This window comes from Oncorhynchus masou, chromosome 24, assembly GCF_036934945.1.
Source record: "Oncorhynchus masou masou isolate Uvic2021 chromosome 24, UVic_Omas_1.1, whole genome shotgun sequence".
NCBI classification, from domain to species: Eukaryota; Metazoa; Chordata; class Actinopteri; order Salmoniformes; family Salmonidae; genus Oncorhynchus; species Oncorhynchus masou.
Window position 1 is genome coordinate 31,403,183 of NC_088235.1, and position 16,862 is coordinate 31,420,044.

Sequence of the window (16,862 nt, forward strand, 5' to 3'; positions counted from 1 at the left end):
AGTCATTTCACCTCCTGGCAGTCCGACAGACAAATCTGGTTTCAGCGGATGCCAGGAGAACGCTACCTGCCCAAATACATAGAGCCAACTGGATAGCTTGGTGGAGGAAAATAATGACCTGGGGATGTTTATGGTTTGGGCTAGGCCCCTTAGTTCCAGTGAATGGAAATCTTTACGCTACAGCATAAAATGACATTCTAGACGATTCTGTGCCTCCAACTTTGTGGCATTAGATTGGGGAAGGCCCTTTCCTGTTTCAGCATGACAATGCCCCTGCGCACAAAGCGAGGTCCATACAGAAATGGTTTGTCGAGATCAGTCTGGAAGTACTTGACTGGCCTGCACAGAGCCCTAACTTCAACCCCATCGAACACCTTTGGGATGAATTGGAACGCTGACTCCGAGCCAGGCTTAATCGCCCAACATCAGTGCCCGACCTCACTCGTGCTCTTGTGGCTGAATAAGCAAGTCCCCACAGCAATGTTCCAACATCTAGTGGAAAGCCTTCCCTGAAGAGTGGAAGCTGTTATAACAACGAAGGTGGGACCAACTCCATATTAATGCCCATGATTTTGGAATGAGATGATCAATGAGCAGGTGTCTACATACAAGCCTCATGTGACTAAATTAAAATTATTGACATATGACTGACTTTTGTGTGGACTGTGGTGGTTAATGGACCTATGTGACACCACCTTTGTGTCTGGTCCGCAATAACAACCTTAAAATCAGGCCTGCTGTCATAACTATTTCCAATGTGTTTGGCTTACTTCTGTTGATACCATACAGGAATCCATACTCCTACAACACAGTGTAAACATGATTTACAAGGTTGTATAGTTAGGCACTGGAAAGTAAGCCACATTCTTATTTTTTTTTAAATCTAAAACCTAAGGGTTCCTTGGCTGTCCCCATAGGAGAACCATTTGAAGAACCCTTTTTGGTTCCAGGTAGAACCCTTTTGGGATACATGTAGAATCCTTTTCACTGACGGTTCTACATGGAACCAAAAAGGGTTCTTCAAATGGGTTCTTCAAAGGTTTCTTCAATGAACCATAAACAAGAAATTAACATGCACCTCTGGAATGGTCGTGAAGACACTAACAGCTTACAGACGGTATGAACTAAAGGTCACAGTTATAAAAACATAGGACACTAAAGAAGCCTTTCTACTGACTCTGAAAAACACCAAAAGAAAGATGCCCAGGGTCCCTGCTCATCTGCGTGAACGTGCCTTAGGCATGCTGCAAGGAGGAATGAGGACTGCAGATGTGGCCAGGGCAATAAATTGCAATGTCCCTACTGTGAGACGCCTAAGACAGAGCTACAGGGAGACAGGACGGATAGCTGATCTTCCTCGCAGTGGCAGACCATGTGTAACAACACCTGCACAGGATCGGTACATCCGAACATCACACCTGCGGGACAGGTTTCGGGGGGTCATCAACAACTGCCCGAGTTACATCAGGCATGCACAATCCCTCCATCAGTGCTCAGACTGTCCACAATAGGCTGAGAGAGGCTAGACTCAGGGCTTGTAGGCCTGTTGTAAAGGCAGGTCCTCACCAGTCGTCACCAACAACAACGTCGCCTATGGGCACAAACCCACCGTCGCTGGACCAGACATGACTGGCAAAAAGTGCTCTTCACTGACGAGTTGCAGTTTTGTCTCACCGGGGGTGATGGTCGGAATCTAGTTTATCGTCAAAGGAATGAGTGTTACACCGAGGCCTGTACTCTGGAGCGGGATCGATTTGGAGGTGGAGGGTAGTTGGGGCAGTTGTTAAATCTTGTTATGTTCATACAAATATTTACACATGTTAAGTGCATGTTAAGGGTGTTTGGATAAACCCAGAAAATAAGGTATGTGGTAAACACAGGTTTAGCAGATTTTATAAATGTTGTTGAGATAATCTTAAACTGATTGTCACTTTTTGAGAATTTTGAAGCATTTATGTAATCATTTAAAAAAGCACATAAAAAAACATCAGAAAGCATAAAGGTCATGTTAACTGACTGATATTATCTCATAGAACAAAACTTATAAGATAACCTCAGCCTGTGTTCACCTCAGACCTTATTTTCGGCGTTTATCCCAAAACCCAATTCTTTCCCGACTAATTTTCCCCATAGGAATGGCTGAAATAACCAGAGGTAACTAATTGGTACCTGTTTTTTGGACTACAACAGTATGAAGACAGGCTAAAACTGTTTCTCGAATATAAATCCACAATCAGGCTGGTAGGCGATGTCATGGCGACGTTCGCAAGATACATGTAAGCATACAAAACCTCATCGGGTCTAACAGTCGTCTTGCGCCGAACTGCGCATGTGCATAGACACTCGTTCGATTTTAAGTTGTTTTTGACAAAAATAAAAACGTGTCAGTTTGTCACTTTCACGAAGTTGGAGTAATACCATATACAACTTCTTAAGTAATTGGCTCGAATCTACGTTGTGCCTTTAGCTTTCGATAAAATGAACAACTAATATTCTTGCCCGCTTTATAACAGTATATTTATCTTCATGGTTGGTTCAAAATATACCATCTTCAACCTTGCCTGTATGCAGTGTTTGCAGCATGTGCCTTATTTTCACAGCTGATTCGGGATGTTTTATTCAAACGGCTGTTAGTATGGCAGTTCGCCACATTAATCTATGCATAGTTTCTATATGTTTGCATAGTGGCCGATGTGAAGTGCTGAAGGTTGTAAAACTTGTTGAAGTAAAAGTGAAGTGTTCACTATTGCGTAATAAATTCAGGAAGCAATGGAATGATTTGCCCGCATTGTCGTTTGTTTAGTGTCAAGTCATGCAAGAGTCAGAACGAGGAACAACCATGGAGCAACTGAATGAAATGCAGCTGAAGACGGTCGAGACCCAACTGAAAGAGCTATTTCCTCAGTCGCAGCAGGTGGGTATTAAGGTAGTATAGTGTGCATTATATTAATTTGTATTATTCAATTATACTTTTTGTGTGAAGTTTATTAAGGTTTAAATGCACTTTTAAAAAATTGTAAGGTGATTTGATAATTCAAAGAATGATTTTTGGAATAGATTACATTATTATATATTATAACATAATTTTATATTTTATTTTATATTTATATTATATTATAACTAAAAACTACTTTAGTTGTGGCAAGTCGGAATAGATATTGCCTAATGATTTCCAAGATGGCGTAGCAGTCAGACTTCGCATTCTCTTTAATAGTTTTCCTAAACCTCAACTTCAAAATACTCTCCTGTAACCCGCCTCACCCAATGTGGCGTGGATCTGTTTTTTTTTCTAAAGTATTTCTATTTTCCTCCGAACTGGAATACCTCAACTGATGCTAGCCAGCTTACTAGCTAAGGGGGGGTTGTTTTTTATTTGATTTTTTATTAACAGTAACATGCAAAACATAAACATAACAGCCAGAGGGATTCCACAAAGACATGAGAAAGAAAAAAAAAACTAATCCACATTATATCAATTCAAATACAGACATGTAGCGAATACATTTTTTAAACATTTTGTTTTGTATACATTTTAATGACTCTAAATAGCATTCCACATCAGATAAAACATTTGAGAAAAGGGTTTTTTTCTTTATAAATTTTGATTTGTGTAAGAAACATTTTCCTAATAAAATAAAGAGATTTATGACATACTCACGTTCAATTATGGAATCAGTGTAGTAAAATATGTCAAATTTAGAAATGTCAATGGTTGTATGCAATTTGAGGCCAATATATAGTTTTACATCAGTCCAGAACACTTGACTATATAAACAATGACAATAAGTGTTCAATAAATTCAGTTTCTAGTTCACAAAACTGAATTCACTGGTAACATCAGGTATATATTTAGAAATACGATATCCATACGATATCCAATGCTAATCTAGCTTGTGACACTTAAAAGTGTCATCTGCCAGTTGGGATATCTTGATTTCTCTGGCCTAGAATGTAATGCCTTCAAATGGACTTATGAACTAATGAACATAAAATTTGAGATTGGACAACCTTGTATTTCTTTCTAAATGTTAAATCTTAAATGTTCCATGAGAGTTTGATACAGCTATCCACCATTATGCAGAGTTCTAATAGCATCAACAACAAATAAGACAACTTCAAATGCTTAAGACAATCAAAGATAAAATTGTGACTTACTGTATCAAATGCTTTCTGAAAATCCCAAAATAGTATAACTAACGGTCATCGTATGAAGGAGAGGACCAAAGTGCAGCGTGGTAAGTGTTCATCTTGATTTTTAATACGAATAGTGAACACTGAAATAAAACGGCAAACTAACAGTCCTGAACGGTGAAAATAAACACCCACGAAATACAAGTAGAAAAAGGCTACCTAAGTATGATTTTCAATCAGAGACAACTAACGACACCTGCCTCTGAGAACCACACCATACCAGGCCAAACACAACATAGAAAACGGAACATAGACAACCCACCCAACTCATGCACTGACCATACTAAAACAGACACTCTAGACCCAGACTGTTACAGACCTATATTCTACCCTGCCTTTCTAAAGTCTTCGAAAGCCAAGTTAACAAACAGATTACCGACCATTTCGAATCTCACCGTACCTTCTCCGCTATGCAATCTGGTTTCAGAGCTGGTCATGGGTGCACCTCAGCCACGCTCAGCCAGGCTTTTGACTTATTGGCAGACTCAACAGCCTTGGTTTCTCAAATAATTGCCTCGCTTGGTTCACCAACTACTTCTCCGATAGAGTTAGTGTGTCAAATCGGAGGGCCTGTTGTCCGGACCTCTGGCAGTCTCTATGGGGGTGTCACAGGGCTCAATTCTCGGGCCGACTCTGTATACATCAATGATATCGCTCTCGCTGCTGGTGATTCTTTGATCCACCTCTACGCAGACGACACCATTCTGTATACCTCTGGCCCTTCGTTGGACACTGTGTTATCTAACCTCCAGATGAGTTTCAATGCCATACATCTTTCCTTCCGTGGCCTCCAACTGCTCTTAAATGCAAGTAAAACTAAATGCATGCTTTTCAACCGATCGCTGCCCGCACCTGTCCGCCCGTCCAGCATCACTACTATGGACGTTTCTGACTTAGAATATGTGGACAACTACACATATCTAGGTGTCTGGCTAGACTGCAAACTCTCCTTCCAGACTCACATTAAACATCTCCAATCCAAAATTAAATCTAGAATCGGTTTCCTATTCCGCAACAAGGCATCCTTCACTCATGCTGCCAAACATACCCTCGTAAAACTGACCATCTTCACCGATCCTCTACTTCGGCGATGTCGTTTACAAAATAGCCTCCAACACTCTACTCAGCAAATTGGAAGCAGTCTATCACAGTGCCATCCATTTTGTCACCAAAGCCCATATACTACCCACCACTGTGACCTGTATGCTCTCGTTGGCTGGCCCTCGCTTCATACTCGTCGCCAAACAACACTGGCTCCAGGTCATCTACAAGTCTCTGCTAGGTAAAGCTCCGCCTTATCTCAGCTCACTGGTCACCATAGCAGCACCCACCCGTAGCACGTGCTCCAGCAGGTATATCTCACTGGTCACCCCCAAGGCCAATGCTTCCTTTGGCTGCCTTTCCTTCCAGTTCTCTGCTGCCAATGACTGGAATGAACTGCAAAAATCACTGAAGTTGGAGACTCATATCTCCCTCACTAGCTTTAAGCACCAGCTGTCAGAGCAGCTCACAGATCACTGCACCTGTACATAGCTCATCTGTAAATAGCCCATACAATCTACCTCATCCACATACTGTATTTATGTATTTATCTTGCTCCTTTGCACCCCAGTATCTCAACTTGCACATTCATCTTCTGCACATCCTACCATTCCAGTGTTTAATTGCTATATTGTAATTAATTTGCCACCATAGCCTATTTATTGCCTTACCTCTCTTCTCCTACCTCATTTGCACATGCTGTATATATTTTTTTCTACTGTATTATTGATTGTATGTTTGTTTATTCCATGTGTAACTGTTGTTGTATTTGTCAAACTTCTTTGCTTTAGCTTGGCCAGGTCGCAGTTGCAAATGAGAACTTGTTCTCAACTAGCCTACCTGGTTAAATAAAGGTGAAGTAAAATGAATAAATAAAAAGCATGTATTAAAACTTAGTGAGTGTACAAAACATCAGGAACACCTGCTCTTTCCATGACACTGACTGACCAGGTGAAAGCTATGATCCCTTATTGATGTCGCTTGTTAAATCCACTTCAATCAGTGTAGATGAAGGGGAGGAGACATATGAAATAAGTACTTTTAAGAGAGAGACATGGATTGTGCGCCATTCAGAGGGTGAATGGGAAAGACAAAATATTTGAACAGGGTATGTCAGTAGGTGCCAAGCTCACTGGTTTTAGTGTGTCAAGCACTGCAACGCTGCAGGGTTTTTCACACTCAACAGTTTCCCATGTGTTTCAAGAATGGACATTTAGCCAACGTGACACAACTGTGTCAAGTTGTTTAAAGTCCTGTGTGGAGTCAACATGGGTCAGCATCCCTGTGGAATTCTTTCCCTGATGAATTGAGTTTATTCTGAGGGCAGCTCAATATTAGGAAGGTGTTCCTAATATTTTTGTTCCTATACTGCACCCCGTGGGAATTGAACCTACAACCCTGGTGTTGCAAGTGCCATGCTCTACTAACTGTGCCACACAGGACTTTAAACATAACAGATACAAATGCTAGAGAACTGTCAGGTACATGTCCGATTTTATCTGTAGTGTCTAAGAGTTATTTTTGCCTCGTCTGTCAAGGTTTATGGTTACATTTTCCTGATGAACAGAGTTATGGCTGACCCGATTCAGGTTTTTGTGGACCGCTGGCCAGAATTCAATGTCATTCTCTGCAAACCACCATATGAGAAGGTAACATTAGATAAATTTATAAAGATACACATGTCCCAAACTTAATAGAAATAATGTGTATTTTGTTGGCTCAACTCCTCATTTGCTCATTTTGCAGGAGGGGGACCTATTTAAAGACACATGTGTTTTTACTAAAGATGAAGCTTATTTTAGGAATATCCTTGGAGAGAACAACATAATTGACTGGACAAAGTTCCTCTGTTTAGGTAATTACAACGTAATTACAGTACCTGCCACTTGCACTTTGCCTGCTTGCCCCACCCCCTCTCTCTTGTTTCTCTTTCCTAAAACTAAAGTAAGTTTCTCTCTTTCTCCTAAAACCATCACCCATGGACCTTAAAACGCATGTACCATGTTGAGAATTCCCCATTCGGAGTGTAACGCCCTCTTTGGCTCTCTCTCATGCTCCCCCAAACTGAGCTCTGGTTCAGGTCATTATTGCACCTTCCCCTACTAAAATAGTGGAGGAATGTGCACCAACAACATGGACCAGAGCTACACACAATCTCAGCCTAGCAGGCCATAAAACGGGATGGTGAGCTCCCCATTGTGTTTTATTAATTTAACCTATTGCTTTATCCAGGAAGTCCCATTGGGGTCAGAAGACCTCTTTTACAAGTAAAGAAAGACCTGGCCTGTATGTATAAAGCTTGCCAGAGTAGGAGTGTTGATCTAGGATCAGTTTTGCATAATTATGAAGAAGAAGAAACTGATCCTAGATCAGCACTCCTATTCTGAGACGCTTGATAGATACGGCCCCTGGTGTCTCTAGACTGCTGGGATCTGGGGTGGTTTCATTAGTCACACACCATATAGCACAAATTTCAATTTCGTAGAAGTTGTTTGCCAACTTCACAGCCCTCTGCTATTTTAGGCACCAGTCTTTGCTATGAGGAGATGGTGATGGCGGTGGCTTCTGAGAGAAAGGTGCCCGTGAATAAAGTGTCTGTGTCTCACATGATGATGCTCCAGGATCCATCCCGCCTTCCACCTGTAGAAAGGTATGATGGGCTCAGCTCGATTCATTTTACCATAGGGAGAGACATTTTTGCAATTGTAAAGCTTATTTTCTGCAATTCTACACATTTTGCCATGACTTATGATATCTGAGTGTCACGTTCAAACAAAATCAATGGCAAGTGCACTGCATGCATGGGGGGTACCATTGCTGACATGGGCTACTTGAGTGACTGTCAGTGACTGACATATAACAAGAGGAAAACTGAGGATGCACTATACCAAATTTAAAATCAAATTTTATTGGTCGCGTACACAGATTTGCAGTTGTTATAGCAGGTGCAGTGAAATGCTTATGTTACCAGCTCCAACAGTGCAGTAGAATGTCTAGCAAATTCAATACACAAATAATAAAGAAATCTAAACAATAAACGAGAACAAGTACAATTAAAAATCCAAAGTAGATACTATATAAGAGTGAGCGATGTAAAAATCCAGAATATAAATACATGGTGTGTATAGACAGTATATCATTTGGAAAAGAAAATGGTAGGTACAGTAGTAGGTATATTAGGATGAGCTATGTGGAGACTACAGTATGCATACACAGTGAGTAAACAACAGTATATAAAAAGTAAATGAAGTGACCAGTGTTAAATGTCTCTATATACATGGAGCATTAGTCTCAAGGTGCAGGGCAGAGTACCGGGCAGGTATCCGGCTAGTGATGGCTGTTCAACAGTCTGTAGGCCTGGAGATAATATACTGTACTCTATACCATCTACTGCATCTTGCCTATGCCGTTCGGCCATCACTCATTCATATATTTGTATGTACATGTTCTTATTCATTCCTTTACACTTGTGTATAAGGTAGTTGATGTGAAATTGTTAGGTTAAATTATTTATTATATATTACTGCATGGTCGGAACTTAAGCACAAGCATTTTGCTACACTCGCATTAACATCTGATAACCATGTGTATGTGACAAATAAAATTTGATTTGAGATAGAAGCAGTATTTCAGTCTCAGTCCCAGCTCTGATGCACCTGCTAGATGGTAGCAGAGTGAACAGACCATGGCTCGGTGGCTTAGGTCCTTAATGATATGAAGTGAACCTTGTGTATTCTACTTTTCTAACTCTCAACGGTAATTTGAGACCCCGACGGAGTTACCCCAGGCGGCCGCTCTACGATGTGCTATCTATCCTACACCTCTTCTTTCTTTCCTTCTCAAATCCACAGTGCAATTGAATCAATGATATCCTCACTGGATGAATCCCATACTGATCTAGTCAACAAAACCTGGAAGTTCGGGAACACGGAGAACAGTTTCCAGATGATCCGGAACATGATCCGGCACTACCCGTCTTGCTGTGTGCTGGATGCAGAGAGCCAGCAGCCCATAGCCTGGGTTCTGACCTATCCATCCTGTGCCATGGGTATGTGGAATATATATATGGTGCCTTCAGAAAGTATTTACACCCCTTGACTTTTTCCACATTGTTGTTAGAAAGTAGGATTACAATGGATTTAATTGTCATTTTTTTGTCAACAATCTACACAAAATACTCTGTCAAAGTGGAAGAAAAAATGTAACATTTGTAAAAACTTCATAAAAAATAAAACACATATATCTTGATTAGATATGTAAGTATTCAACCCCCTAAGTCAATAAATGTTAGAATCACCTTTGACAGCAATTACAGCTGTGAGTCTTTCTGGGTAATTCTCTAAGCGCTTTCCACACCTGGATTGTGCAATATTTCCCCATTTTATTATTTTCAAAGTTCTTCAAGCTCTGTCAAATCGTAAAATTTGTTCAGATCTTGCCATAGATTTTCAAGTAGATTTAAGTCAAAACTGTAACTCAGAACATTCAATGTCTTCTTGCAACTTCTAAGCAACTCCAGTGTAGATTTGGCGTTGTGTTTTAGGTTATTGTCTTGCTGCAAGGTGAATTAATCTCCCAGTGTCTGGTGGACAGCAGACTGAACCAGGTTTTCCTCTAGGATTTTGCCTAAGCTTAGCTCCATCCATTTAATTTGTATCCTGAAAAACTCCCCTCTTCTTAATGATTACAAACATACCCATAGCATGATGCAGCCACCACTATGGTTGAATCTGTGTTTGAAATTCACAGCTCGACTGAGGGACCTTCAGATAATTCTGTGTGGGGTACAGAGATGAGGTAGTCATTACAAAAATCATGTTGAACATTATTATTGCACATGGAAAAAGTTAAAGGGTGTGAATACTTTCTGAAGGCACTGTACACAACTCTCACTTGAACAGGACTAAGGAATGTTTTTATACATTTTACATGTCCCTCTTTATTTTGGGCGTACTGGGAAACAATTACCAAAACTATGGTTCCTACCCCGTCACAGGTATGTTGTACACCCTTCAGGAGCACAGACGACAGGGCCTGGCCAAAGCCCTGGTCAGCAGCATGTCCAGGAGACTCTATTCTCAGGGCTTCCCAGTATACTGCTTCGTTGAGGAGGAGAATACACTGTCCTACAACCTCTACACCAACCTGGGCTTTACTGAGGACCCTCAATACAGGGCTGCATGGTTTGACTTTAACAGTTTGTGATTAAGGTCGTGCATAGAGATCAATGTTGACATTAAAAGCTATGCTATTATCTCCAAAAAAAAGACAGTGTGTTAAGAGATCATATCATTGCAGGATGGACTTTGAGCAAATGTTACTTTGAACAGTTATTAAATATCTATGCACACAATTCAAATACCTTTTAGACTGGCAACGATTCCATTATTTTACATTTAGCGACAATCTTATCCAGAGTGCTTACATTTTTCTTTTTCTTACTGGTCCCCTGTGGGAGTCAAACCCACAACTCTGTCGTTGGAAGCGCCATGCTCTACCAACTGAGCCACACGGCACCCCATGATGTTTGTTTCTCCAGGCTTATTTTCAGTGTGGTGTAATTAGAATGCTGCATAGTAAAATATGCTAATTGTATTCTGAGCTATAACACTTCATCAGTGTTGTTTAGATTTGATTCCAAATGTTAATTTGAACACTCAAATGAGGGAATGTTTACAAAAACAAAAAATAGAAAAAAATAAATATAATTAAACTCAACAAAAAAAGAAACTGTCTTTCAAAGATAACAACAACTGCACAGGATCGGTACATCCGAAAATCACACCTGCGGGACCGGTAGAGGATGGCATCAACAACCGCCCGAGTTACACCAGGAACGCACAATCCCTCCATCAGTGCTCAGACTGTCCACATTAGGCTGAGAACGTTGCCTGTGGGCACAAACCCATCTTCGCTGGACCAGACAGGACTGGCAAAAGTGCTCTTCACTGACAAGACGCGGTTTTGTCTCACCAGGGGTGATGGTTGGATTCGCGTTTATCGTCGAAGGAATACACCGAGGCCTGTACTCTGGAATGGGATCGATTTGAAGGTGGAGGGGCCGTCACGATCTGGGGGCGGTGTGTCACAGCATCATCGCACTGAGCTTGTTGTCATTGCAGGCAATCTCAACACCGTGCGTTACAGGGAAGACATCCTCCTCCCTCATGCGGTACCCTTCCTGCAGGCTCATCCTGACATGATCCTCCAGCATGACAATACCACCAGCCATACTGCTCATTCTGTGTGTGATTTCCTGCAAGACAGGAATGTCAGTGTTCTGCCATAGCCAGCGAAGAGCCCGGATTTCAATCCCATTGAGCACGTCTGGGACCTGTTGGATCGGAGGGCTAGGGCCATTCCCCCCAGAAATGTCCTAGAACTTGCAGGTGCCTTGGTGGAAGAGTGAGGCAACATCTTACAGCAAGAACTGGCAAATCTGGTGCAGTCTATGAGGAGGAGATGCACTGCAGTACTTAATGCAGCTGGTGGTCACACCAGATACTGACTGTTACTTTTGATTTTGACCCCCTCCCCCTTTGTTCAGGGACACATTATTGAATTTCTGTTAGTCACATGTCTGTGGAACTTGTTCAGTTTATGTCTCAGTTGTTGGATCTAGTTATGTTCATACAAATATTTACACATGTTAAGTTTGCTGAAAATAAATGCAGTTGATAGTGAGAGGACTATCAATTGTGTAAAACATGTTAATATAGTGTAAAACATAATAGAAAACATTTCTTATTCATCTTTGTTTAGTACTGAACTTCGCAGGCTGATGCTACCAAAGTGGTTAGAGTTCCTCAGAAGTGAAAAGCAAAAAAAAAAAAAAACCTAGACTAGAGGAAAGGTTGTTTAAGACAACAATTTTACATTCTCAACACAGTGTAAGGTCAATGATGCATTTTCCAGCTTGAAATAACACCAATAACACAACATTAAAATAATGGTTGTCAAATGTGTCAGGCTCAAAATAGAGTAATGGATAAAAATACAGTCACAGGACATAGTATGAAATGCTTAATTGTCAGATACTGAGCCAACTGTCACACTCCTTACTCCAAGTCAGCAATCAAATGGGCACATTTTTCTTACATCACCTTACTGAAAGGATTTTTTAATTTAACCTTTATTTAACCAGGTAAGTCAGTTAAGAACAATTTATTATTTACAATGACGGCCTAACGGGGAACAGTGGGTTAACTGCCTTGTTCAGGGGCAGAACAACAGATTTTCACCATGTCAGCTCGGGAATTATTTTCGGTTGCTGGCCCAATGCTCTAACCACTAGGCTACCTACCGCCCGTAGACATGAAACATGCAGATGAAACCAATTGCACCATCCGCAGCAAAGACACCATTAATCCACATCCTCTCTCCTCCAGCCTTACCAGCCATCTCTCCCAGTAACTTAGCACCGGATCTGAGCTAAGTAGATGGGCCAGGGAACCATCTTTATAGGCCACTAGAATCTGTCCATTCTCAACCTGCAGGGAGAGCAAGAACCCATGGAGGAAATGAAGCACATTGTGTATTATGTGAGAAAGACATTTGAGAGAGAGAGAGACTCATTTAACTCACAGCTCTTCCACCTTGGCCCTAACTCTTCGATGTTTGCATTTCTGTATGGTGGCAGCAATACTGTTAGCTCCATCACTACACTGCTTATTTCTATCCAGAATCTTCAGAACTGCTAACATTGAAGGATTAGTGCCAAGGAGGAGCTGTATGAAGTGAATTAGGATGAGAGAGTATGGTAGTTGTAGTTTAGGTCATTCACACCTGGTATTTGTAGTTCACGTCGTTGTTTAAGGCCCCAACATAGTCTGCTACCTGTAGGGGGTTGTTGTACGTGTTGATGAGGAAAGTTTTCAACCTCTGATGTTTCCGTTAAAAGCACTTTCAATTAAGATTCTCCATTGAGCATGCATGTCTTTTTAGTCCAGGACTAGGCTGTGTCTGGAAAGAATAACAAAGTCTGAGTTGGCCAAATAAACTTACAGGTCAGGTAGAGCCTCTAGTCCTTTCTTTGATAAGATGTTGGTCGCGTTCCAGGCTGACAACATTGCAGACGTTGCATGACATCAAATTATGTGGTTGGCTGATATGTTGTACATCTATCCAGTCGTTGAGAGATCTGGTAGTCGTCTGCAATGTAGTTAGCCTGGAACGTGGCCATCCTCACCTGTAGAAAGCAACGCAGTCCACAAATCAAAGATAGCCTAGTTTGTCATGCTGCACACGGCTCTCGATGGCTCTCACTCCCCTAACGTCCTCCAACACATGGTGTATACTCTCCATGTACCCCTCTACCTCTGCTGGAACCTCTGGCGCCTTCTCAGGATCTGCTGTGTCTTCCCCTGGGGCCTCCTCTGTTGACCATGGGCAAACACTCCCCACGGTCATGTGGAAAAGCTTCCCTTGCCTGAATAGATCTGACATGTTTGTTTGTGTGTATCATGTCCTCATGATTAAATCAACTTTTACAATCAGAGGGTTCTGCTTACACCTACTACCTCATATTGTATTCCTTAAAGCCGTCCTCTATCAGTTGAATGATCATCTTCCTCCTACACCTCTCCAGGTAAAACTTTTGTTCCGGGTAAAGTGTCTGCTGAAGGATATGGATCACACATCCAAGCTCAGTTTCGCCAGATTAAAATGCCCTGTTGCGGTTAAGCAACGGGTGGAGAATTTTAAACACTTTGGGTGGCAGTCGTTAGGAGGGTGTTTGGGATTTTCTCCCATGTCCGTAGATTTGAGCATCTGGCTCCTCTAGGATCTTGGTATTTTGAGCACTGACTCAGTGGGACACAACTGACTTGACAAGTGTAGAGTAGCGTCTGCTGTCCATGGAACTGTATGGACTGTGTTTCTTACGAGCTGGAGATATATTGGAAGCGGAGAAAGTATTCACGGAAGTCGGGGTACAATGGGAGAAGAGTCCAGTCACAACCCTAGCTGGCTCCCACACACGATGTGCACATCTAAACAGCAGATGGAAATGCATTCTAGTTTCTTAGATAACTTAGCTAGCCACATACAATAGTACACAGTGAAAGTTGTAGGAGATATACCCAAGGACGTCAGAGGATAAAAATCAGTTAACCAACTGAGGAACTGAATTTAACCTTGCGCAATACCATAGATGCAGTCGCCCCCCTCATAACTAAAAACATTTGTCATAAGAAACTAGCTCCCTGGTATACAGAAAATACCCGAGCTCTGAAGCAAGCTTCCAGAAAATTGGAACGGAAATGGCGCCACAAACTAAGTCTTCCAACTAGCTTGGAAAGACAGTACCATGCAGTATCGAAGAGCCCTCACTGCTGCTCGATCATCCTATTTTTCCAACTTAATTGAGGAGAAGATCATGATCATTAGAAAGCAAATTACGAACTCCTCTTTAAGTCTGCATATTCCTCCAAAGCTCAGTTGTCCTGAGTCTGCACAACTCTGCCAGGACCTATGATCAAGAGAGACGCTCAAGTGTTTTAGTACTATATCTCAACACAATGATGAAAATAATCATGGCCTCTAAACCTTCAAAGCTGCATACTGGACCCTATTCCAACTAAACTACTGAAAGAGCTGCTTCCTGTGCTTGGCCCTCCTATGTTGAACATAATAACCGGCTCTCTATCCACCGGATGTGTACCAAACTCACTAAAAGTGGCAGTAATAAAGCCTCTTGAAAAAGCCAAACCTTGACCCAGAAAATATAAAAAACTATCAGCCTATATTGAATCTTCCATTCCTCTCAAAAATGTTAGAAAAAGCTGTTGCGCAGCAACTCACTGCCTTCCTGAAGACAAACAATGTATACGAAATGCTTCAGTCTGGTTTTAAACCCCATCATAGCACTGAGATTTGTTGTGGAAATTTCCTCTCTTTACCAAATCATGAGAGCAAACCACACACAAGTCAGAGTTAGTTATCACTAAGTCCATCTTTAATTATATGAGCTCTATCACAACCCTGTGACTCTCAGATCAATTCAGTGTCTATCAATGAATTCTCTGAGAGTCCCTTACACATTGCAACTGAGATCCTTTATAGCAAAGACACATATAGCCAGACAGCATAGGCATAATTTATCATTCAGCTTTGTCTCCTAAACTATGTTCTTTTCTCAAACTCAGAACCATAAACAAATCCTCCATATTAACAGCCAAATATCAAATCCATCCTATCTTGACAAGATCAGAGACACATTTACTGGCACACAGACATTGTGGAGCCAAGAGATCCACGCTTGACCTCTCCCCTCTCTCCGGCCCACATAACTTAGTCTTGACAGAGACCAGATGACTGCAAACCCCGCCACAGTATTATACAAAAACATTCTGATGAGAAGTAACTTACAAACATATGATGAATATAAAACATCTTACCTATGTTACCAACTAATTCTGATTATTCCCCAACAGATTGCACTTGTGAAGGTGGTAAATGACATTTTAATGGCGTCAGACCGAGGCTCTGCATCTGTGCTCCGAGACCTTAGTGCTGCTTTTCATACCATCGATCACATTTTTTGAGAGATTGGAAACCCAGATTGGTCTACACGGACAAGTTCTGGCTTGGTTTAGATCTTATCTGTCGGAACAATATCAGTTTGTCTCTGTGGATGGTTTGTCCTCTGACAAATCAGCTGTGTATTTCGGTGTTCCTCAAGGTTCCGTTTTAGGACCAGTATTGTTTTCACTATATATTTGACCTCTTGGGGATGTCATTTGAAAACATAATGTTACGTTTCACTGCTATGTGGTTGACACAGAGCTGTATATTTCACTGAAACATGGTGAAGCCCCAAAAATTGCCCTCGCTGGAAGCGTGTGTTTCAGACATAAGGCAGTGGATGGCTGCAAACTTTCTACTTTTAAATTCAGACAAAACAGGGATGCTTTTTCTAGGTCCCAAAAAACAAAGAGATCTTCTGTTGAATCTGACAATTACTCTTGATGGTTGTACAGTCGTCTCAAATAAAACTGTGAAGGACCTCAGTGTTACTCTGGACCCTGATCTCTCTTTTGACAAACATATCAAGACTGTTTCAAGGATAGCTTTTTTTCCCTCTACGTAACATTGCAAAAATCAGACATTTTCTGTCCAAAAATGATGCAGAAGAATTCATCCATGCTAACTTCAGTTAGTGCTAAATACGGCTACTCGAATCCTGACTAGAGCCAAAGAATTTGATGATATTACTCCAGTGCTAGCCTCCCTACACTGACTTCCTGTCAAGGCAAGGGCTGATTTCAAGGTTTTACTGCTAACCTACAAAGCATTACATGGGCTTGCTCCTACCTATCTTTCCGATTTGGTCCTGCCGTACATACCTACAGTGGGGAGAACAAGTATTTGATACACTGCCAATTTTGCAGGTTTTCCTACTTACAAAGCATGTAGAGGTCTGTAATTTTTTTATCATAGGTACACTTCAACTGTGAGAGATGGAATCTAAAACAAAAATCCAGAAAATCACATTGTATGATTTTTAAGTAATTAATTTGCATTAACAAATACTTGTTCTCCCTACTGTACATGTACGCTACGGTCACAAGACGCAGGCCTCCTAATTGTCCCTAGAATTTTTAAGCAAACAGCTGGAGGCTGGTTCCGCC

At 41.3% G+C, this 16,862-nt stretch overlaps 1 protein-coding gene and 1 pseudogene across 3 annotated transcripts; one reads left to right on the forward strand and one right to left on the reverse strand.

Moving 5' to 3' along the window:
* Positions 1 to 2,753: 2,753 nt before the first annotated feature.
* On the forward strand, positions 2,754 to 10,593 carry si:dkey-76k16.6 (uncharacterized protein LOC566817 homolog). 3 transcript variants are annotated; one of them, XM_064933644.1, is made up of 7 exons: positions 2,769 to 2,914; positions 4,189 to 4,235; positions 6,771 to 6,881; positions 6,979 to 7,087; positions 7,756 to 7,882; positions 9,084 to 9,280; positions 10,229 to 10,593. In XM_064933644.1, exons 3-7 carry the CDS (start codon positions 6,792 to 6,794, stop codon positions 10,435 to 10,437), a joined length of 732 nt encoding a protein of 243 aa, XP_064789716.1. In that variant the 5' UTR covers positions 2,769 to 2,914; positions 4,189 to 4,235; positions 6,771 to 6,791; the 3' UTR covers positions 10,438 to 10,593. The 3 variants fall into 3 exon arrangements, with proteins under 3 accessions (XP_064789715.1, XP_064789716.1, XP_064789714.1); XM_064933643.1 differs by lacking the exon at positions 4,189 to 4,235 and having other exon boundaries at positions 2,754 to 2,926; XM_064933642.1 differs by lacking the exon at positions 4,189 to 4,235 and having other exon boundaries at positions 2,804 to 2,914.
* A 2,823-nt stretch (positions 10,594 to 13,416) lies between these two features.
* On the reverse strand, positions 13,417 to 14,245 carry LOC135511369 (mitochondrial genome maintenance exonuclease 1-like; annotated as a pseudogene).
* Between the last annotated feature and the right edge of the window lie 2,617 nt (positions 14,246 to 16,862).